The sequence below is a fragment of the Panicum virgatum genome, chromosome 5K (genome assembly GCF_016808335.1).
Source record: "Panicum virgatum strain AP13 chromosome 5K, P.virgatum_v5, whole genome shotgun sequence".
NCBI lineage: Eukaryota > Viridiplantae > Streptophyta > Magnoliopsida > Poales > Poaceae > Panicum > Panicum virgatum.
Window position 1 is genome coordinate 1255369 of NC_053140.1, and position 25924 is coordinate 1281292.

The following is a 25924-nucleotide window of genomic DNA, read 5'->3' on the forward strand; positions in this document are numbered from 1 at the left end:
TCAGGTATGAAATCAAAATACCTTACAAAACACATTAGTGCTAATTTTATAAAAGTCAACATTTACTGGTGTGTGAAAAAAAGATTGGAAAATAGAAATGAAAGAAAACTTGTAAATATTCATAGGTAGCACTAGGGGAAGGGGCACAGTCATTGACTGCTGAAGCTTATGATGAGAGTTTAATGGATATGGATAGATGGAATTCGATCCAATGCACACAGGTTTGCCATGTGTAAAAGAAATACAAGAAAAAGTGTATTGATGAAAAACTATAAAGCTATTAACACATAAATTTTTGTGGTTTTATTTTAGCTTATGCATAATGGTGGATGTTCAGAACAAGGTGTGCCTTTTGCTCAGAACGCTGATGCTATGTGTGGTGCAGATGTACATGGATTGTATGAGGTTAGGAAAACACATATTTTTAATTTTGCTTAAATTGTGATATAAAACTAGCATACTTACATATTTCTCTTGTTGATCATGAAGACTCATGTTGGTTCCCTTACGCATCTTGTAACAGCACAAGATGATTTTGATCCTCGATTTGATTACTCATTTGAGGTAAAAAAATTAGTATGAAAAATAAACAAAGCCAAAGAAAGTTAAAACCCATGTTTGGTGTCGGGTAGGGGCTGCTTCCCATGTTTGGCCAATCGATCCTTCAAACCCTTGTTTACAATCCGCTGGTCAAAAAATAGAAAAAGACACAAAAGGTTAGGAAAAAAATCAACGTAGAATTACTTGTGAGGTGTGTATATTATGTGTGTAAAACTTTAAAAGTTGAGAATAAATATACCTTTAAAGCCTCAAGTCTCTGTTCGTTATGATCAGAAGGCCCATCAGGCGGTAATGAAGAGAACAGCTTTGAAGATGGTTGTTGCGAAGGAAAGTACCCACAGAAAATAACATCATCAGCATCAGCAAGAGAATTACCCTCCAAAATTTTGTCTGGTTGTGTGCGCGAACGTGAAGCCAAACGCTTTTTCCTCAAGATAGACTGCAGCAAAAAAAAGGCTGATGAAAACCAAAACTAAAGGCTGATCATTTTTCAGATAAAAAAAAAGGAATAGTACCTCTAGATTATCGACAAATGTAGGTTGATCTGGAGTTGCTGCATGTGGCGAAAATGATGTACGACAAGACCGTGTCCGTTCAGCAACACTAGAACCGCCACATTCATTGTTCGCACTTGCAGGAGATATGGATAATCTCCTCCTCTTTGATTGAGAACCAACACCTATCCACATAATCACAAACCCCGATATAGTTGAACTGTAATTTTTAATTAACACTAGTATATGAAAAAGTTATAATAACAATTTTTAGAAGTTTCAGGATTCTATACCAAAAAAATTCATCTTGATAGGCAAAAAAAAAAGCTTAAAAAGTTATTATAAACTATAAGTCTATAATGGTAGAATATTATTTCTGTTGCTACTGTTACCCTAAACAAACTAAGGGACTACAAATAAAAACAACAATAGAAACATCGTGTACCTCGGAACAAGTCCAACTGATCTGGTGTGCAATAGAAACTCCCTGAAACTTTCACAGTTTCTGTGATGCTCTCTAGGGCAGAGCTACAGTCACCACTGCTTGGAGTGATAATGACAGTATTGCCACTACAATCATCGTGTGCGGCTGAAGCCTCCCCATTACCTTCAACATCAACATGAGCGCCACCATCAGCGGGTAGGTCTTCTCCTACAGGTAGATTGCCATCCATATTGCATCTAGTATCCTTCTGATCGTTTGGAATGTCATCGTTGCTGGTGCTCGCTATCTTATCACGTTGAGCTCGCTGGTGAAAATAATTGATGACATCAATAATGATATTTTGAGCAGTTTGTGGAGCTGAATCAATGTTCCCTGCTACATACTTCGTGTATAGTTTAGTGACATCATTCAGCGTCTGCAAGAAAAAAAAGGCTTCGTGTGTGAGCTAAAAAAAATATAAGAACTGTTGAAAAACTAACAAAAATGTAAAAAATACCTCAGGAGACATTCCCATGAATAGTTTCAACAAGTGTCTTCTTGAAAGTGGCACCATCAATAACACAAGTTGGAGATGGCGTTCTACCCCCAGTTTGTTTGTAATAACAAGTTGACTTGAAAGGTAATACCTGCACATAAATAATATTAAACTAAAACACCATCTCTGTACTAATCTATAAACTGAACATAAAATTTTGTTTGTAATAACAAGTTGACTTTAAAAGCTAATACTAGCACATAAATAATACTAAACTAAGACACCATCTCCGTATGAATCTATTAACTGAACAGAAAAATCTATAACTGAACAGAAAATAACACCAACTCTGTACGAATCTATAAACTGAAGAGAAAATAACACCAAATCTGTGCTAGTATATAAACTGAAGAGAAAATAACACCGTAATTAAAACAAAAAATAACATAGCTTTGATCATACATTGCATTTTCCATATGTGTGTCCTTGTACGCAATCAAACTTGGACATATCTTTGATCATGTCCCCCTTCCAAACAGAAATACGAGGGAGCGTTGGTGGTACTTGTTGCTGGCCAGTATTGAGAAAATCAAGATACACAACCCGCACTAATAAAAAAAGAAAAATTTACACAATGATAAAGAATTTATACAAGAACAATGAAGATGGCATGACACATTGAACTTACACAAAGGATAAACAAACATCCTCCCATAGTAGTGGTAGCTTGTTCATCTTTCTTGAGCCCATGATACTTCTCGATTTGCTTGAACAACCAATAATGAACAAACTTGCTCCAGTCCCACTCTTTGGCTTTCTTAACATCAACCAGTGGTTTGAGGTACTCGGTGCTAGGGCGAACATTTGAGTTCGGGCATAGGAAGACAACTAGTGCAACTACGAGAAAATTGCGGACAAGGTCGTCATCGGAAATACCATCTTTCAGAATATTTTGACCGCAAACCTTCAAGGATGGCAGACTGGACATGTTCATTGACCTTAAGAAAGCAAGCTTTCCATGTTCTGCACGTGCTTTTGAGATTGTCTTCCCCCCAAGCGGGATGCCAAGCACATCATGGACAGTTTGTGGGGTTATGGGGATGGACTTATTCTTCAATACAATGTCCCAGCTGCTTTCACGGACATGATCAGCCACCCAACGAGCAAATGTGAGGGGTACTGCACACTTATCAAATAGCAGCAAAGATCCAAAACCATAAGACTCAATGACATCGCGCTTGTGTTTGTTCAGAGAGCCAAGAACCTCTGAAAAATAGGATATATTTTGCTTTGTGACAGCCTTCAAAGCAACACCACGACTATTACCATTGCTTGTATTTCGAGCAGCATGAGAAACTTTGGAGCTGCTACCAATACAACCAGATGCTTCAGAAATAAAGTGCCTGAATGAAGTGCACACCTAATGCAGGACAGAGAGAGAGAGAGAGAGAGATTACAATATAGAACAAGGAACCAAAACTGATATCATGAAAGAGAGGGCATTTTTGAATCTAAAAAAAGATAACTTACTGATTTCTTTAGCATATTAAAAAGTGCATCATCATCATCAAGTGAACTCAAATGGACAAAACCAAAACTATGACTGTGTGCATTGTCATTTGGAGCTCCCTCATAATTTTCATCATCAGTATCTCTCTCGGATGAGTCTAAATACTCATGATCATCTTGGACATCATCATAGAAATTACCACGTGCAGGTTGACTCATCTAGCAAAAGAAGCAGCAAGAAAAGGTAGTACAAACATACACCAATCTATATTAGTTTGGGGACACAAACATCAACATACTGTGATTCAAACCATTATGATGCAGAATGCATGCATAGTCATAAAAAAATAATTTGCTACAACAGACATGATATTGAAAAATAATTTGCTTGAATGTCAGAACATAAATATGACACATACTGGAATAGTATAAATTTAGTTCTTCTAACTGACTAATTCTATACACCTAACTGTGTGAAATTATGATTAAGCTCTAGGTGATCCACAAAGACACATACACAAAACTAGGGAGGGAGGGAGAGTTCAGTAATCTAGCAAAAAAATAGCACTACTCCCTAACCAGTCAAAAACTGCTACAAGTTTTAATTTTTTAATCATATACAAAAGCGTCTTGGCAAATCAAATCAAATATAAAAATATTATTTTCAAGAATCAACAGTTCAACACCCCTTAGAACAAACATATTAACTCTAGGATGATCACGCTAGTTCATGATATGCTCATACACCAGCAACACTAGGTCATAGTGCACAAAATAAAAAACTTATTCAATCATGGCTTACCTGTACAAGAAAAGGAATATAAACAGTTCTACAAAAAGTATTACATTACCGTTGTAAAGCAAATCAAAATATTACTGTCTCAGATATGGAGCTTTCAAAGCTGAAAAAGAAGCAAAAGAAGAACTTTCCCTCTGATCAAAACAAAAAGAGTCATACAGTTAGCATGTATAACAGTAAAAAAAGAACATACAAGAATGGTAACCCACTAAAAAAAATTGACAAATGGTTTAATATGATAAGGCAAAAAACAAGGTCTACTAAAACACTAGACGATGGTAACCCACCAAACCAATGGGCTGAAATCAAAATAACCCAACTTTAGTAACCCCCTACTGGATATCAATCACAACCTACCTAAAAACAATCGCGTTTATTAGTACCAATAAAAGTGTGTACACAGACAGAAACATATAATAGACAATAAAAATCATGTGTGATTACGAAAGTCAGAACCACCAAGCAAACCGTATCAAAGTGAGTGGGTTGGAGGAAAATGGTGAGCCAACACAGATAGAACCTGACATCAACAATAAAATGAGCCATAATATTTTATTCTTTTAGTACCTATAAGCACCTAGATTACCATTTATCTATGACTTCAAATACTCTGAGTTCATGATCTGTAGCCTGTATTCCATACGAACAACCAAAAGATGGGAAAAGGTAGTTTTTCGGTGCTAGAAATGTATCTGACTTCTGCAAAAAATGGATCAAGCAAAAATGAACCAAAAACCCTAACACCTATATAGTAGATCCGCACACAACAGCCAACTTAAAAACTGTAATTGTGTGCCAAAACAAAGGGATCGACCACACCTGGTCTCACCACCAAAAAGTAAACAATCCCAACCCCCTCCCTTACACACGTTCACAAAACAACATCCCCTACCAAGCATGCTGGTGTCTCAATCCGTGGCTAACAGTTCCTGCATCTTGCCTGGCTAACGCTAGCTCCAGACACCCCCATCCGCGGGGGACCCACGGCAGCATGCTCGCCTGAGCTCTCACCGCCCGACACACCAGGCTCCGGGTCGGCGCTTGCCCTCAGTGTGTGCAGCCACAATCCCTTCCCCCAATCCCGAAACAAAAACATGAAAATCCATCTCAAAGAGGTGGTCGTGTGAAGAAATCTAGACAAGCATGTGCTGATCCCCTCACCCCAGCCCTCTCACGCACACTGCATTCCTTGTGCCCCTCCAAATCCCTCCTCCTCCATCCATGAAATGGAGTATAAATCAAACACACGCACAAATCATGGGGGATGTAGGTGGAAACCCTAACAAAATCGCAGAGGGCACGCTCGTGGATGAGAAACTTACAGTCGAGGACGCCGCTGCTTCCTCCTCGCACTAGTTGCTGTCGCCGATGGGTAAAGGCGTTCACCATATTTTACAATCTACACGCCGTACAAGATGTCCTGCAAGGACGCTGATGACTTCGCGAATGTGCTGCACAAGATGGGCTTCCATGGGGCTGCGGCTGCCGCGGCGGTGGCCGCCGACAATGCAGAGAAATCAGTGGACAGAAAGCAGCAGGAGATGAACATCGACGGCGACGGCGTCTTGACTGCATGAGCAGCAGTTTAATAAATACCTTGATGAGCGTAATGCTATGATTTGTGGGGCATATTTGTCTGAAGCTATACTTATGAATCAAGCAAAGCTGTTGTTGTTTTTACCAACAAAGTATACTGCGTAATAATATGGCTTTGCACTAGTCTATGGTCAAGCAGAATCTAAAGTAACTCTAGAGACTATGATCAATACGTGTCTAAGATTCATAAAACAAGCTTGAAATTACTTTTCGTTCTCGTGCTTATAGTCACGGAATGGTAAGAAAAAAAAAATCTAACCCTTGTTATTGTTATAAGCGAAGGCGAATAATCGATGAAGAACAAAACAAGATCAACCACAAAAGACACAAGGATTTAACATGAAAAACCCCTCCAATGTGGAAGGAAAAAAAACCCACGGGCGTCAGCCATCAAATCTTCACTATATCAGGTGTATAATTTACAACGCCTATCGACAACTTACAAAAGGATTAATTATTGAGGAGCAAACCTTAAAGGCTATATAATCCGGCCCAAACCTCCCGGCGATGGGCCTCCACTTCGCTCTGTCGGAAGTCGGATTTTTTCTTATACAATGAATTTGGATCATAACATAATAGTTATAGCACTAGTAATTCATGGTTGTGGTTTCAAGATTCATCTATTTATTTATCTAGATAATATTTTCCCCTATTCATTAATAAATTGATTAACTAAACTCATGCCTCGTTTGCAAAAAAAAAAAAAAACTAAACTCATGCCTCTGTGATCAATTTGATTCTAGGACTATTTGAGGACTTACGAAAAGTTCGATTTGAAAACTTTGCTTGGATTTACATGGTGGCGTTCCTCAATATTATAATCCAAAATTCAAGATCAAACTCGAGCCTTTTTCCGTCTCCCAAGTCCCGACGCGCAAAACTCTACAAAAATCCAATCCTCCTCTCCCGTGTCCCGAACTCCCGTCCCCATCGCTCTCCCCACCCCACCTACCATCTCTCTCCCGCGCTCGCGCGCGCCACCGCTTCGCACCACCGAGACACCATGCGGCGGTCCCTCCTCGTCCGGCAGCTGGCGCGGCGGCTGCTGAGCAACTTGCCGGAATCGACCGTCTACGGGGGGCCGCGCCCGCAGGAGGCCTCGGCGGCGCGGCGCGTGACGGTGACCACCCTCCGCGGGAAGCACCGCCGCGGGGAGCCCATCACCGTCGTCACCGCCTACGACTACCCCTCGGCGGTCCACGTCGACTCCGCGGGCATCGACGTCTGCCTCGTGGGGGACTCCGCCGCCATGGTCGTGCACGGCCACGACACCACGCTCCCCATCTCGCTCGATCTCATGCTCGAGCACTGCCGCGCCGTCGCCCGAGGCGCGACACGCCCGCTGCTCGTCGGGGACCTCTCCTTTGGGTGCTACGAGTCTTCGGCCGCGCAGGTACGCGTCTCCTTCATTCTCCAAGTTGGACCAGATATTTCGATCCGCAAGGGGATATACTGTGTCTCCAATTTTGATTTGCAGTACAATTGCAGCTGTGTGCTACTGTCTATTTGACTGGTCCTTAGTATCTCTATCTCAATGCTCAAAAAAAATATCTTTATCTCAGAGGCTGAGGGCTTTCTAGTAGGATAACATCTTTTAGCGTGCTAAAAAAAATATCATCTTTGCTACTGCCGTCACTAACTTTACTTTCAGTTCCATTATGCATCAAACATTACAAGTTCAGCAGCAACACACGTATGGCATAACCATAGAATGCTGCAATGTCAGTCAAAATTCTTTAAATAACCAGAGTTTGATTTTGAATGTAAAATGCTACTGACATGCATGCACAAATGCACATGCATGAAGAGTATTGATAGTATTTTCATTTTCTTTAGGCTGTTGATTCAGCTGTAAGGGTGCTAAAAGAAGGTGGAATGGATGCAATCAAGCTAGAAGGGGGTGCGCCGTCGAGGATCACCGCAGCTAAAGCTATTGTGGAGGCTGGGATTGCTGTCATGGGGCATGTTGGCCTCACACCGCAAGCTATTAGTGTGCTCGGTGGATTTAGGCCTCAAGGGAAGACAGTTGATAGTGCTGTAAAGGTGTGCCACCTCTCATTGTTTCGCTAGAAGGTTACTACATGTCTTGGTGTGTTGACTGATTTCATGATTTGTAGGCTTCAAACCATGTTGTTCTGCTTTTGTAGGTTGTGGAGACAGCGCTAGCTTTGCAGGAGGCTGGTTGCTTCTCAGTTGTGTTGGAGTGTGTGCCTGCTCCAGTGGCAGCCGCTGCAACATCAGCATTGCAAATCCCAACAATTGGCATAGGGGCTGGGCCATTCTGCAGTGGACAGGTTCGTCTGTTCTTTTTGCTGTAATGACATATATTGATTCTGTTTATATTCAAGGATGTATTTGCTATGAGTTAGTTATTTGATAATTTTTATAAGTGCATACATGAATTCCCTCAATAAGTGCACACATGGCACACCTGTCCTTTTGAAATAGCTCCAGTATCCTTGATCTGAATGTATTATGCTATAATTGAACTAACCAGGTATAGTCACTTGATCACTTTAATCCCTATTGTTCTGATATATCTTGTGTACGACATGTACCAAACACCTTTGTTTATCATTTACCAACTCAGCCGTATATCCGTAGATGCATAGCGGTTTTGTTCCTGAAGCCCTGATATCCACAGATTTTTGGTGTAGGTGTTGGTCTACCATGACTTGTTGGGGATGATGCAGCACCCACATCATGCCAAGGCAAGTGCTATTTTTACTTGTTCCTAAGCAACATTTCTCTATTACTCAGTACAATTTTATTAAGCTCAGTGTGTACTTCTGCTCCACCTCAGGTCACACCAAAATTCTGCAAACAATTTGGTAATGTGGGCAATGTCATCAACAGGGCATTATCAGAGTATAAGAAAGAAGTGGAAACTCGTACATTCCCCGGACCAAGCCACACACCATATAAAATAACTCCCACGGATGTTGATGGCTTTGCAAATGCGCTACAGAAGATGGGTTTGGGTGATGCTGCAGATGCTGCAGCGGCGGCTGCTGAAAACAGTGGTGATGGAGGGCCAAAAGAAAATAGTTGATTTTGTCAGTTGTTTTCAGCAAGAACACAAGATCTAGACTAGAGAATGTAAGGGCAGTCTGGTAGCCTGCTGCCTGCCTAGCATAATGGTTTCCAGCAGTAGTGCAATCTTGCCATAGGCGTAAACTGAAGCTGGGAACCCTTTCAGTGTCGTAGGAGGACAATGGGGATCCTGATATTGAATAAGGATGAGCGCATCTGGACGGACCTGAATGTTTTCGTGTTAGTATTGTAGATGAAATCTATGGAGCAGTCCCGTAAATTAACACTGGATACTGGGATTATAACCTTGCGGTTCAAGCACTAGCTGAGTGTTTTCTCCCGTATGTTAATTTGCTGGCAACGAACAAAATAGTGAAGTGGAGCTTTCTTTACATTTTACAACAGTAAGCTTATCCTTAACAAGCTGCGTAGTTGATATAGAGAATTTTTAAGTAAAAAAAAAAAGTATGCGCATGAGAAAATCAAACTAGCTATCCGCAATGGAATACATCCTTACACATGCTACTTGAACGCCTTGTCACATATTTGTACAAACCACATACATGAGAATATGTAATATTCCACACTAACATCTCCAAGATTCTATATAGCATAGTAATATCCACGCTATTCCCTGGCAATTTTGGCTTACTAAACAGTAGTGTCCATACTGATATTGGATTGCCTCCTGAAGTCAGAACTGTCAACTATGCAATGTGCATACTGACATTGGATTGCCTCCTGTGGCAATGGGATGAGCGCATGATCTGCTGGCCTCCGAGATCAGTATCAAACATGAACTATGTAGACTCTGAGCATGATCATATGGCCGCCTCACAACATCATTATATCAGTTGGGCCCACTGAAATCAGTATCAACAAAAACTCAGTAAACTTGGTTAGAGCTTCCGTATGTACAGAATACTCCTCCTGTTCGTCAATGAGCCTCATGTAGAGCTAATCTTTGTTATCCTTGAGTAGTCACCAACGTTGGCAACAAAAAGCGGGTCTTTCTCATCGCCAAAGGTATTTTTTTCACTTGTTTGCTCCAATTCTCTTGTCAAGTCTTCCATTGTCTTCTTTAAGTTGGCCTTGCTCATCTGTCCACCTTCACCCATTGAGATGCCAACCATGGTGATTTTTGGGAGAAGAGGGTTTACTTGTATATTAGTATTCATGTCAGCATCATATCTGGCCAGCAAAAAAAAAGATTATTTCAATATGCTGATAAGCAACCCTTGTAGATAGAAGCAGCTGATGGATTATGATGTTAAATATTATTTTCGCTGAAAATTGTTGAAGTCATATCTGGCCCATTACAAAGTGTAATTTCATAGGAAACTCTTGAAAGATCATGAAATATTCAACTAGACGCATAGGCTACATAGCACATGCATTTGTGTATGACAAAAACAGAGAATGGAGAAGCAGCAAGAAGCATCAATTAAACAAACCTGCTAAATTTGCCGCTTCCTTGTTCTTTAAAATTTCTGTCATGCCCTGGCCATATATTTGGAAGCAGATTGCTAAATGGAAAGTGAAATTGATTATGAACTTGGTTATTGTGACTTCTGTAGTTGTTGTCAATACTTGGCTCTGAAGATTGACATTGCTGATCATTTTGGCAGGAGCTATCATCCTTTGAAGCAGTAAAGCTGCTGGTAGTAGCTATGTTGGCAATCGAAACAGCAGTCCTGAAAAAGGTGAGCATAATCTTCAAATGCAGATGTTTAAGAATGGAGAGCAAAAGGTAAATAAATAGATACCAATCAAACAGCCATCTTAGCGTGTACTGTGTACTATTATTGATACAAAAATGATAATGGTTGAACTGCTTGTTTCAGAATTTCACAAGCCCCAGCATGTGACCTCTCCAAGGTGAAGATTACCATTTTCGCACCTATCAAAGCTAAATCAATAACTGGGCTATCGACATATATACTTTACAGGCCATGAATACGAGGCTACATATTTCTGACAATTTATCTGTTGTGCTATATATAGTAATTCCAATGCTCAGTAGCTATGTCGATCACCCACTCACCCATGATAAATCAATTGCAGACTACAATGGTAAAGAAAACAAGCAATAAACATTATTGACAGGAGAATGTTTTCCCTATGACATGAAAATTGTTTCCCATATGCAAGATAATTTTAGGGGTCGCTGGGTACGCACAATTCAGGGTGAAGAAATTGAGACAATACAGTATTTCATAAACCATTTCACTCAGACTTAGCTCAATAAGTTATTCTTCTACAAAACTGAAGAAGCAGTTCTATAAAATTTGAGAAAGAGAAAGGAATACAGCATGGCATATTGGCATTGCATCTGCACACCTTTCTTCAAATGAATCAACAACATAAGGGAATTGGGGTTGTATGCCAGCAGCCTTTCTCAACCATTTATTTCCTAGAAGAACTTTATCAACAACATCAAGAAGCTGAATTTCTGCAGCTTTAGTTACAACATTTAATGGTATTCCAGCTGGACCAATCTCATTCATCAATTCTTGAACCTAAATCAAAAGCATCTCATAATATGAGCCCATAAACTAGATTCAAGACATCTTCCCAATAAAACAAAAGGACAGTTTATGTTCATAAATGATTATAATACCTCTGGGGGTTCAAGCAAGCTATCAGCACTTTCTTCAATTATTTCTGATGTTAAACTATCATCAACGATATCCCTTCTACGTTGCATATGGCGATTTTGCATTATTGAATGGAAATGTTGATCCATTGACGCTTCAAGAATATTGTCCAACAAGTTTTTATCAAAAAAGTATGGTGTGTACCTGACATCATGAGCATAAAAATTCATATCAGGTTTGTGTTGATATATTTAAGGCATAAAAAATACTCATTTGTTTTTTTTTCTTAGAACAGTCTACCATACAAACCATAACATAGTACAATAAAAACTCTGGATATCAGTGGGCTATATGGGAACATTTCAGATTCATCTTCTTCACATTTGACAGAGACCAAGACATCATACGAAAAGGAAATTCAGTAACAAAATAATAAAAACAGAGAAGAAATGAAAACATAAAACAGATAGGCCAGAAGTATAGATAATATATAATTATTTAAAGAATAATCAAGGAAGCATCAGGAAGGTCCATACCATCTAATCCCATCATTTGTTGCCACTGCAATATTTAAGTTTTGAGCACTAAAAACAGGGACACCACGAAGTCTTTTCTTTCTGCCCCTTTGGGGAAATGATTTCACTAGTTTATTGGCAGCCTTGACCTAAAAGTGAAACACTACAATTTCATTTCAATGACATTGCTTAAGTTTGAGGAAGACATAAGAATTTGGGGACGGACCTGCTTTTCATTTGGAACAAACTGAAACATGTGAGGTTTTTCCTGCACAACAACAATTATCTTTGATGTTACCAACAGCCAACAGGTTTACAGAACATGCTGAGTGTAAATAATACATAGACGAATATGACAAACTTAATAAAACAATCTGACCCAGAGAGTATGTAGCTGGTGGTTTTATTTAAAAAAGGAAGAAAAAAGAGAGAGAAAAGATATGATAATAATAAAGAGAGAGAGAGAGAGAAAAGATACGATAATAATACAGTGTCAATCTAATTAAATCAAACCATGAACTTAGGCGTCAATACATGACAATCTGAATCCGTGAGCAGTATATAAAAAAAAGTAGTTTAGCTTCACCAAAAAATTAACCATCTAACAAAAAAAAGGTACTTATTCATGTGGCAATTTGGTATCTGGGATGGCTATCACCCTATCACTGTCATACATTGGATGCCAAAGCAAATCCAGATATAGACTCCAGAGTCATTAAGAGGCAACTCCACATACAATATCATCAACAGTAACCATGGATGCACTTTTAAGAATGTTCCCCCTATTATTGTGGGGTCAAAAGAGCCTAATACACAAATGACTAAGAATAAACTGCATGAGCTCCATATTTGTGAGTCCAATTGGGTTTCATCTCTAGCCTACCCATTATTGCTTAGGATTAAAAGGCTTTGTTTTTACTGGGATCAAACACAACTTATCATGAGGCAAACAAAACTCTGGTCGTGATGGTTACTTGATCACATATAGTAGCACCTAGAATTGTACATTACCAACTTACTAGAAATAACAGACACAATCTCAAAAAAAAAAAAAGTAACAGACACAAAAGCTTACCACTGACATGACACAAGCCAAAGGTAATTAAAAAACTTAGTAAGAGCAGCCTTATCATGAAAAATGACAAGAAAACATTGTTTTTAAGAAAATGACCATAACCAACCTTGAAATGTTCATATGCTACATCAAGGCGACAAGCCCCCACCATGCCACTTGGCACATTTAGCCGCTTAACATAGGATACTGGAGATGATTAGATCAAGTTAGCTAAGAATCCTTTCCAAATTATCACTAAATAAGTTGTAGATAGATCTGTAGAACTTTTTTTTATTGGAAAGGCATATAGTCAGAACTTATGAGTATTAGTAAATGCAGTAAATGATACTTAGCAACAAAGCACTATTTCTTGCTATAAGATATGCCAACCTGACACTACTACTAAAAATAAGCCTGTAAATTACATCCACAAAAATAACAACACTGAAGTGAAAGTGTTTTTTGACCTGCCAAGTAGGCAACCATGGTGATTTCTTCTGTTGCCAAAGCTGGTTGCAGCCCATTTCAGCACTCATCATACATGTTTGATGATTAGTGGGGGGCTTTACACTAAGGTTTGGAGTTCAGGAAGCCTATTTACCTAAGAAATCTAGAGCTAAGAATTGGCTTCAGGGAACTTTTCTAGGCCCTGACAAAAAGTAGCTACTGAGGTTGGACTTGAAGGAGGAGTGAATTAATGGTCACTCCCATGTAAAAGCTGGAATATCCTCCCCAGCACCAACCCCAAAAACAAGGTAGCCCTGAATCCTGATGCAAATCTTAATCCATTGAAACTTACTAGCTAACAGGGTTCAGTTGTATAGAGAAAAATAAGATAAACGAAATATTATAAGCTGGGTGTACCGTTTATATGCTCTGAACAAACATTAAATAACTATCCGGATCATAATGCATCAAGCAGAGCAGAGAAGCATAAGAAATGTTTAGTAACATCAATACAGCACGTACCTGCATCATTCAAATCCATGAAAAACCTAAATACTGGGCCACTTTCACTCTTCTTCAACGGCGATAAGATCTTTTTGAACCATGCAGGAGTCCTGAAACAGAATAAGATTAAATATTCAAAAAATGGGAAACAGAAAACAACTAGTGTTATACAGCACTAAATCCTCATTGACCAGCATGCTGAAAAATGATGTGGAGGAATAGAATTGTCACATTCCCAGTTTCCCCTATTGCCTGGTGGACTCGTGATTACATCCGAACCACAAACTTCTCGTGACACATATTTACATCACACACGACAGAGTCGAATTGGATTCAAAATTCTGCCGGTGCTAGCGTACACGCAATACAGAGCTACAGGCCATCGTCAAAAGCATAATAATATCTGGTCTCACCGGTAACAACCTCAGAAGAGGACTAGGTGGGGATATGCCCGATCAGACAACGGGAATCAACAGCTGGGGAGTGCAGGGTACCTGTTTGTGAGGAAGCGCGGGAGCTCGAAGCGGGTGGTGACGGCCATGAGCCCGTTCCCAGAGGGGTCGAGCATGGTGAACACCTGGCCCACGAACGCAGGTCCCCCACCGCTGCCGCTGCCGCCCTTAATCCTACCTCCTGGCTTGCCGCCCGCGGCCGCGCCGGCGCCTGCCATCCGCGCGCTCGGCAGCGGCTCCGGGCCGCGGCGGGATTCAGCGGAGGACGACGCGGAGGAGACGGGGAGGAGGAGCGGGAAGGCGAGGTGGGGCGCGGGCGAGGTCGTCGATGAGGTGGCGGCTGAGGATGAGGAGGAGAGGAAGGGGAAGGTGGAGGAGGCGAGGGAGTGGAAGGGGTTGGACGAGGAAGAGCAGGAGGAGCGCGGCATGGTGGAGGTGGACCGACCGGGGAGGCAGGCCTGGTGGTGTCCGGCCGCGGCCGGTGGGGGTGAAGAAGTGGTGTGGGTGTGGGTGTGGGCCGCGGCCGCGGCCGCGACCGTTCCCTTGGATTTGGGCTTGGAATCTGGGGATCCGATTCCATTCGCTGATCTTGTGTCGCTCAAACCGTCTGCGGTCTGCTCGACATCAAGAGAACGGACAGGATAAGCAGCGGTTCAGCTTAATTTAGGAAATACAAAACTTTTAGCATACCAAATGACTGTAATCCTCGGGGGGAAAAAGACTGTTATCAAAAGAAAAAGGAAATTTATTTAAAAAGAAAAAGGGATAGACGAATTGGGACCAAGCAGAATTACAGCAATCCCCTGAAAACGGAAAATTAGAGGAGTTATCATCTGAAATCATTCTCAACTATTTTTCTGTACAAAAGAGGAGGGTGCACGACATACAAAAAAAAACGTCATTTTGTCAGGTCCGGAGGAACTTGCCCAACAGTACTGCCTTGCACCGAGTATTGAATAGTGCTGCCTTCCTTGGAAACACTTCATCTGAGGCTTTACCCCTTCGCTCAGAAAAAAGTCAGAAGGTAGGTTTTTCCTCCTCGATCAGATTGCTGGCCTTGTTTATTGCAGTAATTGTTTCTTTCAAGCTTGCAGTCAACGTGTTTCCATCACTTCCTGGACCACCGACATACTTCTTTCCTCTCTCCGAACTCAGAATTGAAGTTCGGCTGGCCGTTTCTGTTTCCTCAGCAACGTTAACTCCCCAGAAGCATACAGTTCAAACACGAAAGAAAAACACCCCTTCTGCAGGTGAGGCTGATACTGGTGTGATACCCACTCTACGACAGAGACGGATCAGATACCGTTATTCTCTTGTCTGTTCTCATCCTGGCAACCCTAGGCCCGACATTCCTGGTATTGCTCTTTGCAGACGCTTTTCTTGGAATAGAGCGTTGCACAATCCGGATTGGTATTCCGCCAATGTTGAAATCTTCCTTGAGAGACTTTGTCAAGAACCTGATATCTGTATCGGATAGCTGAGTCTTCCCACTCACAAAGGCAACAAATGTTGGTGGCCGCGCTTTCACTTGAGTGAAGTACTTGACTTTTGGCTGTGCGGCTGAATCTTTCCACGAGTGTCGGCTCATAACCTATACATAATACAAGGTATTTGAGGCAACGATCGATATAAATGCCTGCATGGCATGAATGACCAAAGTAGCCAATAACTTAACCATGATGCAATCAAATTAGACCGAGAGGTAGACATGAGAGTGTACAACAAAATACAAAGTAATCTTAGCAAGCATAGATGTTGGACTGAATCCATACTTGCTTATATCAACCACTAGAAGGAACTGTATTTTCTAAAGACCTCCAAAACTATCCCACTTTTCACTCATACAGTTCCACTTTCTAGAGACATAGGCAACTTATCTTACACAATCTAAATTGAATCTAAGGGACGAGATTTAAGTTCCTTCAACAATCTAAATTGAATCTAAGAGACGAGATTTAAGTTCCTATTCTCCTGCTTAAGTGATTGTTCCTACTGGGCACACTCAGACAAACAACTAAATAAACTAACCGTGGATAGGATGTTTACCTTACGCAACCAACGGTTGAGTCGAGAGGTTGACAATCTTAAACACCAGTTTTCATAAGTATCTATAACCTGGCGCATGACAGCAATCCGCCCTCTCCCCTCCAATGCTGACACAAAAACAACTGGTATTCCTGTAACCTGCGAAATGGGGAAAAATCAATCTGGTTAGGAGGGAGCATATTGTTGTGGTAGATTGGGATAGCAGAGAGGTAGATGGAGGCGTACTCGCCCTCCTTGCGGAGGCTCTGAGCAACCCGATTATGTGGCTGAATTATCTCTTTGCTTAACCTTAACAAACTGTTTTGTGGTGCTTATATAGCAGAGCACTTACAACTGACTCCTAACAAAATGGATCGCTGATCTCAGCGCCTAACAAATTGACTAACAAAGCCTATTATTCAGCCACTAAATCCTGATCCAACCACCTGCTGCTTCTTGCGCCTGCGTTGGTACTGGACGCCAGTAAAAGCGTCCACAACATTTCCACCCTCCTTTGAAAACAGCTTGTCCTCAAGCTGAAAATCAGGGTACGTAGCTCTGAAGTCCTCCAGATGTTCCCAAGTAGTATCAGCAGGTGCACGACCAACCCAACTGACACAAATCTCCCAATGCCCGCGAACCACACGGGCCATCTTGACTTCTGCTGGTGTAGGCACCACTCTGCCATGTACAATAGGTGGAAGAGGAACCATGCTTGCTGGTGGATCGCCAGTGTACTTCTTGAGGAAGACCACGTGAAAAACATTATGAATCTTGGCCCGGGGCGGCAGCTGCAGACGGTAAGCCACAGGTCCGACGCGTTCTAGGACGAGATATGGTCCATAGAAGCGAGGGCGTAGCTTGGCCGCAGAGGTGTCGGTGATGCCAGCTGCCGTGCGGTGATGAAGGCGCAGCCAAGCCCAGTCACCCGGCGCGAAGACGACGTCGCGGTGCGCCGTGTCGTAGTGCTGTTTCATGTAATCTTGGGCGTGTAGGAGTCACTCCCGAATCTGCGCCAGGAACGTGTCGCGTTCCACAAGCTGCTTGTCGAGCGCCGTCACCCGCGCGACGCCCGCCTGGTACGACGCCATCGTAGGCGGTGGCCGACCGTAGACGACTTCAAACGGCGTGGCCCGCAACGCCGTCTGGTAGGACGAGTTGTAGCAGAACTCCGTCCATGGCAGCCATCGTAGCCAGCTCCTAGGGCGATCACTAGCCAGGCAACGCAAGTAGACACCCAAAATCCGGTTAGTTACCTCGGATTGGCCGTCCGTCTGTGGGTGAAATGCCGAGCTGAGGTGCAGCTTGACGCTGGCGAGCTGGAACAGCTCAGTCCAGAACGCGCTGGTGAAGACGGGGTCGCGGTCGCTGACGATGGAGTAGGGGATGCCGTGCAGACGTACGACTTGATCAAAGAACGCCCGCGCCACTGATGTAGCCGAGTAGGGATGGCCAAGTGCAATGAAATGTGCGTACTTGGAGAGCCGATCCACCACCGTCAGCACAACAGATTTGCCGCCCACCTTAGGGAACCCCTCAACGAAGTCCATCGCGATGTCTTGCCAGATCGCCGATGGAATCGGTAGGGGTTGAAGAAGACCCGCCGGATGGAGATGTTCCGACTTGTTATGTTGACACGTCGAGCAGCTGAGGACGAAGTCGCGCACCAGCTTGTTGATGTGCGGGTTGTAGAACGAGGCACGAAGACGGTGGAGCGTCTTCTGAACGCCCTCATGGCCAGCACTATGGGCCGTCGCCAAGATCTGCGGCCAGAGTGATGAAGACTCTGGAACGAAGATGCGGCCGCTGTGGATGATGAAGCCATCCACCAGCGACCAGGCCGCGCCAACCTCTCCACGCTCGATCTCCTGGCGCTTGGCTACGGCGTCCTGGACGATCGACAGCTCGCGACGAAGATCCGCAAAGAGCTCCAGCTCCGGCATGGAGAGAGCGCGTACTGCGATGTCTTCCTTGTCCTCGTCACGACGCGACAAGGCGTCGGCCGCCGCGTTCTGCTTGCCTGGCTTGAACTCCACCGTAAAGTCGTAGCCGAACAGCTTGCTCACCCATGTGTGCTGCGGAATCGTCGACAAGCGCTGGTCCAAGAGATACTTCAAGGCGAAGTGATCTGTTCGGACGGTGAAGGAGCGCGCCCAGAGATAGGGACGCCAGTGGCGCACCGCCTTGACCAGCCCGATGAGCTCACGCTCATATGCCGCGAGCTTGCCGTGGTGAGGAGCCACCGCGCGACTGAAGAAAGCGATGGGGCCGCCATCTTGGTGCAGGACCGCGCCAAACCCGGAGCCGGAGGCGTCGCAGTCGACAATGAAGCCCGTGGTGAAATCCGGCAACTGGAGGGCGGGGCCGGACGTGAGGGCGTTCTTGAGCTTGACGAAGGCCTCCGTGGCGAGTGGCGACCAGATGAACGCCTCCTTCTTGAGGAGCGCCGTCAGTGGGGCCGCGATCGCGCCATAGCCGTTGATGAAGTGGCGGTAATAACCCGTGAGCCCGAGGAAGCCGCGCAGCGCCTTGATGGAGCGCGGTTGCGGCCAGGATTGTACCGCCTCGATCTTGGACGGGTCCATTGCGACGCCGTCGGCCGAGATGATGTGGCCGAGGTACGCAACGCTCCGTTCGGCGAAGGAGCATTTGTTGCGCTTCAAGAACAAGGAGTGGTCGCGTAGCACCGACAGCACCGCACGCACATGGTGAAGATGCTCGGTGTAGGAGGAGCTGTAGATCAAAATATCGTCAAAGAAAACGAGTACAAATTTGCGTAAGGGACGCAAAACCTCGTTCATCAAGGCTTGAAACGTGGACGGCGAGTTCGTCAACCCGAACGGCATGACCACGAACTCAAAGTGGCCGTGGTGTGTCCTGAAGGCCGTCTTGTGGATGTCGTCGGGGTGCATCCGAACTTGATGGTAGCCGCTGGCGAGGTCGAGTTTGGTGAAGAAACACGCCCCCTTGAGTTCATCCAGCAACTCATCGACGACGGGGATCGGGAACACGTCGCGGACGGTCTTCGCGTTGAGGGCGCGGAAGTCAATGCAGAAGCGCCATGTTCCGTCCTTCTTGCGCATGAGGAGCACCGGCGATGAGAACGTCGATGTGCTGGGGCGGATGATGCCCAGGCGTAGCATCTCCTCGCATTGGCGCTCGATTTCATCCTTCAACAACTGTGGATAGCGATATGGACGGACCGCTATGGGCGCTGTGGCCGGTAGGAGATGGATCCGATGGTCGAGACGGCGGGACGGCGGCAGGTGCTTCGGGGTGTCGAACACAACCGCGAACTCAGCTAGAAGCAGAGCCAGCAGGTCGGCCTGACCCACCGTGTGCACCCGTGCTGGAACAGGCGCGCTCGCGTCGCGCCAGTGGACACGGTGACCATGGCGCCAGAACGCCATCGACTTGCGGTCGAAGTCCTAGAGGATGGGGTAGAGCGTCTTCAACCAGGAGCAGCCGAGGACGACGTCGTAGTCGTCGAGGGGGGAGGACGTAGAGGTCGACATCGAACCGTTCTTGGCCGATGGTGATGGGTAGTGTGCGACAGACGCCAGCGCAAGGAACGCGATCGCCGTTCGCGACGCCCAGCGATAAGCCCGTGCGTGGCTCGTAGACGAGGCCTAGCCGCGATGCCGCGCTCGTGGCGATGAAGGAGTGTGTCGATCCCGAATCCACGAGTGCGCGCAGGGAACAGTCGGCGATCTTGGTCACCAGGTGCATGGTGTCGCCGGTGTGGATGCCGGTGAGCGCATGCATGGAAATCTTGGGCTCCTCGTCCGACTCGTCGTCGTCAACCTAGACGAGGTCATCGTCCAGCTCCATCAAGTAGATGCCCTTCATGGTGCAATGCTTGAGGTGGCCGGGCGTGAACTTCTCTGGGCAGTTGAAACATAGCCCTTCGACACGGCGGCGCGCCATCTCCTCCAAGGACAGGCGCTTGAAGCGTGTCCCTAGCGCCGGAGCGCCCTTGGTGGGGGCTGGAGGAGTCGGAGGCGGCAGTGTCGACGTAGCCGGAGGCGGCGTCCGCATGGTGGCCGAAGGAGGAGGGAGCGACCCACGGGGCGGCGGTGCGGCGCAGGAGGAAGAACGTGTCGCCGGCGGCGGGGAGTCGTCCTCGATCTCCAACCGGCACTCGAACGCGCTGGCCAAGCCCATGGCGTCCTCCAGGGATTCAGGACGCTGCAGCTCGACGTCAATGCACAGAGGGTTGCGCAAGCCGGCGGTGAAGACGATCTGCTGTCGCTCGGTGACGTGCTCGCACCACGCCAAGAGTTGCAGGAACTGGTCCTCGTATTCACGGACGGTGCCCGTGCGACGGAGGTGTGTCATCTCGCCGAACGGGTTGCTGCGCACCGGCGGCCTGAAGCGTTTGTTGACGAGATCCACAAATTGTGGCCACGTCGGAACGCCGCAGTTCTGCTCAAGGCGGTAGTACCACTGCTCAGCCGCGTCGTCCATGTAGAAGGAAGCCGTCAGCACCTTCTTATCCTCCGGTGTGCGCAGTTTCCTGAAAAACTGCTCACACTTGTGCAACCAGCCGAGGGGGTCGTCGACGCCGTCGTACTTGGGAAAGCGGAGCTTGTGGGTCGGCGGCGCCGACAGCTGAAGTGGTGGTGGCGACGCTGGTGCCTTGCCGTCCACCGGGCCTTTGCCGGAGCCGGATGAGGGGAACTTGTCGGTCTGCAGCCGGTTGACCGCCACCGAGAGTCGGCTCTGGTCGCCCTTGATGGTGATCATGTCGTTCTTCACCGTGGACAAGTCGCCCCTGATGGAAGACAGCTCCGCGAGGAGCTTGTCCATGCCGGACTTGATGTCCGCCGCGGAGATGTCGTCGCTCATGGTGAAAGGGAAGGGAATGGTGGGTAGGGGATCGATCTCAGGATCAGCAAGACACTGATACCAAAGATGTTGTGGTAGATTGGGATAGCAGAGAGGTAGATGGAGGTGTACTCGCCCTCCTTGCGGAGGCTCTGAGCAACCCGATTATGTGGCTGAATTATCTCTTTGCTTAACCTTAACAAACTGTTTTGTGGTGCTTATATAGCAGAGCACTTACAACTGACTCCTAACAAAATGGAACGCTGATCTCAGCGCCTAACAAATTGACTAACAAACTGACTAACAAAGCCTATTATTCAGCCACTAAATCCTGATCCAACCACCTGCTGCTTCTTGCGCCTGCGTTGGTACTGGACGCCAGTAAAAGCATCCACAACAATACACACAACACATCTGGAAATATAAAAGAGAAATAGCTAATGCCCAAGAAAGTTAAACTGCATCTCCAGATATTAACAAGTGCTAAGTCAAAAGAACTCAAGTGACTTTGTCAAACGAGGAACATGACAAATCAACTGTTCAATCAGTAAACATAGTGAAGTCTTTCCATTTGTGATGATCACCAAAACAACATATGTTTGCCTTCATATTACAATTTAACATTTCCACAAAATATCAAATTCATCAATGAATGTGCCTCATCAACTTTAATAAGGGAAAAGAGGTTAGATGCAAATATAGGGTCCCAATATATTTTATAATGTTTTACATTGCAATTTTCTCGAAATTACAGGTATTCAAGCACCAGTAACTGAACATTCATGTTACGATTCAGCAATTCCGTTATAGAGTAACAATATTTAAACCCATTGTGATAGATAATAAGATATCTTCAAGGATGAAAACCAGCATATTAAGAACTAAGAAAATAAAAATTACCTGAGGAATGACAGTCTGAATTTCTCTAGGAACAGCATCCATCACCTTCTCAAATAGCCGTTGGTTATCTCTAAGGAGATCCATTTTATTGACAACCACAACAAGTCCACGGCCCTCTTCTATTGCCTGTCGTGCTATCACAACTTCTGGATGATTCATACTATTTTTGGACTTCGCAATCTACACATCCATAGAACTTTATCAAGGGATTGGCAATTATAATTCCAACAATATTTAACATGGATGAAGAATTGAAGACATCAGTAAAATCAGATCAGGACATCAAAGAGGTTGCTACTGACCCCCTGTGATTTAAATGGGACCGAAGGACACCAGAACATCAAGTTAACAAAATCTAAAACCAATATCCATCAAGTCTGGTGTCATGTAAACATGTAATTACTGAAAAATGTTGAGGGAATGATTCACTATTGTGCCCACGTGATTGATGTTATGCAGCTAGCACTAGATAAGTGGACAGTGGAAATACTTCTGCTTAACCACATATGACGAAGTGTGCAAAGTCAGAAATTTACAGGTAATTGTCTCTGCAAATCAAAATGAAAGTAAGTACCTTTTCAGCATCCAGGACAAGAGCAACAATGTGAGCTCTCATAAGGTTTTTTCTTGACTGCACAACACTCAAAGAAGCTGGCCCTTTCTCCTTCCCTGATCTTTCCATCCAACCTGCAGTGTCCACCTGCACCATGAAAAGGAACAAAATTATTAGATTACTATCCACAGAGAGAGACATTGCATGAACACTATGCCATAAGCCACCAAGAACCAAAAGTTTTGATAAGTTTAGCTTGCTTGACCAATAAATTATATGAAAAATTGCTGAATGATATGATTCAGTCTGGCTATGCATAGACATAAGACCATCCTTGTATTTTGTGGCATCATCAGTTTGTAAAGCCTCTTTAACCATCGTCCTAGCCCCTAGTCATTTTTCTGTTGCTCAGCAGTTCAAACAAATACACATAACAATAGGCAGAGGATGAGCCAAATAAAATTCAAGTATCCTGATACCTTGAACTTCGACTATGAATAAAAGAGGTGAAATCCACACTACAGACAACAGAAAATAAGCACAGTTCAGACTTCTTTATTGTCACAGTTATTGGTAGTAAGATTCTTTTAGCAAAAAAATGTTATGAACTATTAATGCATGCAAAATAAAAACAGGTTACATTTCCATGTTGCAAGTGTCACTACAGCACATATCATCACTAATATTTACAGCATAAACACAAAAGTGTAGCAATATAATATAAAGTTGTGTGAAAGGAATATTAAACTGACAAAGAATTAGTTAACTTACTAAATACACAGTTCGGTTATCAAACTGAAACTGAGCCCGAATAGAGTCCCTTGTTAAACCTGCCTCTGGACCAACCAGAACTCTTTGTTCTTGCAGCAAGGTATTCAAAAGAGTAGATTTCCCAACATTAGGACGTCCCACAATTGCCAATTGCAAAGGCAACTTGCTCTCATCGCCTTCATGGGCCTCAGTTTCAAGCTCAGTGGTAGGATCAGCTGGGTCGAGTCCATCTTCACATGCCAATGTAAACCATGAATAGTAAGTTCGTAGGTTGCAAGCATAGGTCCCATCTATAACAAAAACATTTACATAAAACACTGCAAACTTACTGTTTGGAAGCTGAGACATGTACTCCTCAAACAATGGCCTGAGTACCTCATAAAGTTCTGCCATCCCCAGCCCAGTCTCTGCAGATATTGCAACAGGATCTCCAAACCCCAACTTGTGTGCTTCTCCAGCAGCAGCAGTCAGAACTCCATGCTCATCAAGTGACTCGGACTTGTTCATTGCAACAAGGGTATGTATCCCAGATGCATGCTTACGCAGCCATTGCCCAACCTCAAGATCCAGCGGCTGTAGGCCATCCCTATAAAGGCAATTACACCTTTGACTGGGCAACAAGTAACAACAACTTCACTGACTCCATGATGAGAACAAGAAATATTCAACTCACCTCACATCAATCAAGAAAATGGCAAATTGGGACCTAGCTAACACATTCCCTGTCATGTCCGCTGTCCGAGCGAGAATGCTTCCAGAAGTTGCTGCTGTCTCGAGCCCAGCTGAGTCAAGCACGCGGAAACGGAGATCTCCTAGCTTCGCAATTCCTTCACGGATATCACGAGTGACATGATCCCCAGGAGTATTGTACACCAAGGCCTCCCTCCTCCGTATAAATCTAACACAAACGATGAAACAGTTCAAATAAGAAATTTAAATTTAGTCAAGCAGAGCTAGAAGATAACATAATAAGATAGAAATCCCAATTACAAAATGGAGAGAAGATACCTCATGTCATATTTCATAGTACTAACATCGATTGCAAGGTCTATGTAAAACACGGAGGAGGTAACAGCTAAAGCAGGCATCTATGCATATGTGCTGGAGAGTCGAGACATATGTTTGTACTAGTGCAAACTGAACAGAAAGACACGTTTAAACTGAGCTGCTTAGAGCAACTCCAGCAGGACCTCTATTTGGGTGACTAAACCCACATTTTAGTCATTTTGCTCAAATTTCCATCTCCAGCGGGGCCTCTATTTGGGTGGGTGACTAAATTTCCTCTCCCACCCCCACAATTTGGTCACCATCTACCTAGGCTACCAAAAGCAAGGCCCACCATTTTTTTGTCTATTTAGTCGGTGCTGCTGGAGTAGAGACTACATTTTGAGTGGCTAAACTTGGAAAGTGGGTGACTAAAATGAGTTTAGTTACTCAAATTTAGTCACTCCACTGGAGTTGCTCTTACGAAAGGGTGCTTGTGCTTGTGCTAGTGGTGCGGTCTGAGACTCAAGGTGTTTGTGGAAATGCTTGGCCTTGGAGCTGCACGGAATCTACAGCAAACGTCTGGATGCCTTGGCGAGGCGCGTCTCACACCTGTTGAAGAGGGCTGACTTGCCAACGTTGGGGCGGCCGACGAGGATGACGGTGGGCAGAAGCGCGGCGTCCACCTTGGTGAAGTCGAAGTGCGACTGCTTCATTGGGTTCTTCCTGGCCTTGGCCTTGGCCTTACCCTTGGGCGTCACGGGGGGCACCAACTCCTCGGAGGCAGTGGAGTAGCCGAGTCCGGCGGAGAACGGAAGCAGCGGGAGCGGAGGAAGCGCTCGACCTGCGTGGGGAGCCGGACGATGAGCAGACGAGGAGGGTTTAGGGGTTAGGCTCCGAAGATGAGGCGGGCCTTACCGAGAGGCGGAGACGACGGGAGGCTCCGAGCGGAAGGGATACGAGGGTGATGCAGCAGGGCCGCAGCAGCCGGACGGCACCGGCGGACGGCGGCGCGGAGAACGGCCGCCATATTTTTGGTAAAGAAGTGGAGGATGGAGGAGAGCTAGGCGCGCAGATGGGCCACAGGCAGGCCCTTCTGCGTCCACGTTTAATTTGGGCTCGCTAAATGAAACGGGAATTTTTTTTTTTGAAGGGAATGAAACGGGAAACTTCCCTAGTACGTGCAAATGCGAATCCGATGCTGGTTCTTGGAGCAGCAGAAATTCTCTGCTCATGCCAATTTAGTTAATTTCAATGAAGTTCCTTCCATCGAGCTGCGAAATGGTAAAATAAACAATTCGATGTTCGGGCTGCAAGACATTTTTAACCATCTTGTGGATCTTCTGCATGAATACAGCCCGAACATTAGCTACCATCGTACAT

General features: G+C 44.7%; 3 protein-coding genes across 3 annotated transcripts; 1 reads left to right on the forward strand and 2 right to left on the reverse strand.

The window, feature by feature from the left end:
* Positions 1-6774: 6774 nt before the first annotated feature.
* On the forward strand, positions 6775-9234 carry LOC120705533 (3-methyl-2-oxobutanoate hydroxymethyltransferase 1, mitochondrial). The gene is made up of 5 exons (XM_039989921.1): positions 6775-7272; positions 7716-7922; positions 8027-8173; positions 8537-8590; positions 8683-9234. Exons 1-5 carry the CDS (start codon positions 6883-6885, stop codon positions 8929-8931), a joined length of 1047 nt encoding a protein of 348 aa, XP_039845855.1. The 5' UTR covers positions 6775-6882; the 3' UTR covers positions 8932-9234.
* Positions 9235-9285: 51 nt separating this feature from the next.
* LOC120705531 lies at positions 9286-15040 on the reverse strand. The gene is made up of 9 exons (XM_039989920.1): positions 14524-15040; positions 14048-14139; positions 13206-13285; positions 12251-12292; positions 12046-12173; positions 11533-11713; positions 11253-11431; positions 10367-10606; positions 9286-10103 (listed from the first exon to the last, which is right to left on the reverse strand). Exons 1-9 carry the CDS (start codon positions 14907-14909, stop codon positions 9860-9862), a joined length of 1572 nt encoding a protein of 523 aa, XP_039845854.1. The 5' UTR covers positions 14910-15040; the 3' UTR covers positions 9286-9859.
* A 163-nt stretch (positions 15041-15203) lies between these two features.
* LOC120705530 (GTPase Der-like) lies at positions 15204-25624 on the reverse strand. The gene is made up of 9 exons (XM_039989919.1): positions 25460-25624; positions 25154-25385; positions 24231-24455; positions 23887-24143; positions 23558-23787; positions 22808-22933; positions 22234-22413; positions 16528-16665; positions 15204-16072 (listed from the first exon to the last, which is right to left on the reverse strand). The coding sequence occupies exons 1-9, from the start codon at positions 25569-25571 to the stop codon at positions 15761-15763; spliced, it is 1812 nt and encodes a 603-aa protein (XP_039845853.1). The 5' UTR covers positions 25572-25624; the 3' UTR covers positions 15204-15760.
* Positions 25625-25924: the final 300 nt, after the last annotated feature.

Excerpts from the sequence above, each read along its gene's own strand:
- LOC120705533 (XM_039989921.1), top strand. The coding sequence starts at position 6,883 with ATGCGGCGGTCCCTCCTCGTCCGGCAGCTGGCGCGGCGGCTGCTGAGC. Across the intron at positions 7,273-7,715 it reads ACGAGTCTTCGGCCGCGCAG|GCTGTTGATTCAGCTGTAAG; the intron begins GTACGCGTCTCC and ends CATTTTCTTTAG. Across the intron at positions 7,923-8,026 it reads CAGTTGATAGTGCTGTAAAG|GTTGTGGAGACAGCGCTAGC; the intron begins GTGTGCCACCTC and ends CTGCTTTTGTAG.
- LOC120705531 (XM_039989920.1), bottom strand. The coding sequence starts at position 14,909 with ATGCCGCGCTCCTCCTGCTCTTCCTCGTCCAACCCCTTCCACTCCCTC. Across the intron at positions 12,293-13,205 it reads TAGCATATGAACATTTCAAG|GAAAAACCTCACATGTTTCA; the intron begins GTTGGTTATGGT and ends GTTGTTGTGCAG. Across the intron at positions 11,432-11,532 it reads GCTTGCTTGAACCCCCAGAG|GTTCAAGAATTGATGAATGA; the intron begins GTATTATAATCA and ends CTTTTGATTTAG.
- LOC120705530 (XM_039989919.1), bottom strand. The coding sequence starts at position 25,571 with ATGGCGGCCGTTCTCCGCGCCGCCGTCCGCCGGTGCCGTCCGGCTGCT. Across the intron at positions 22,934-23,557 it reads ATAACCGAACTGTGTATTTA|GTGGACACTGCAGGTTGGAT; the intron begins GTAAGTTAACTA and ends TTCATGGTGCAG. Across the intron at positions 16,073-16,527 it reads TCAACCGTTGGTTGCGTAAG|GTTATGAGCCGACACTCGTG; the intron begins GTAAACATCCTA and ends TATTATGTATAG.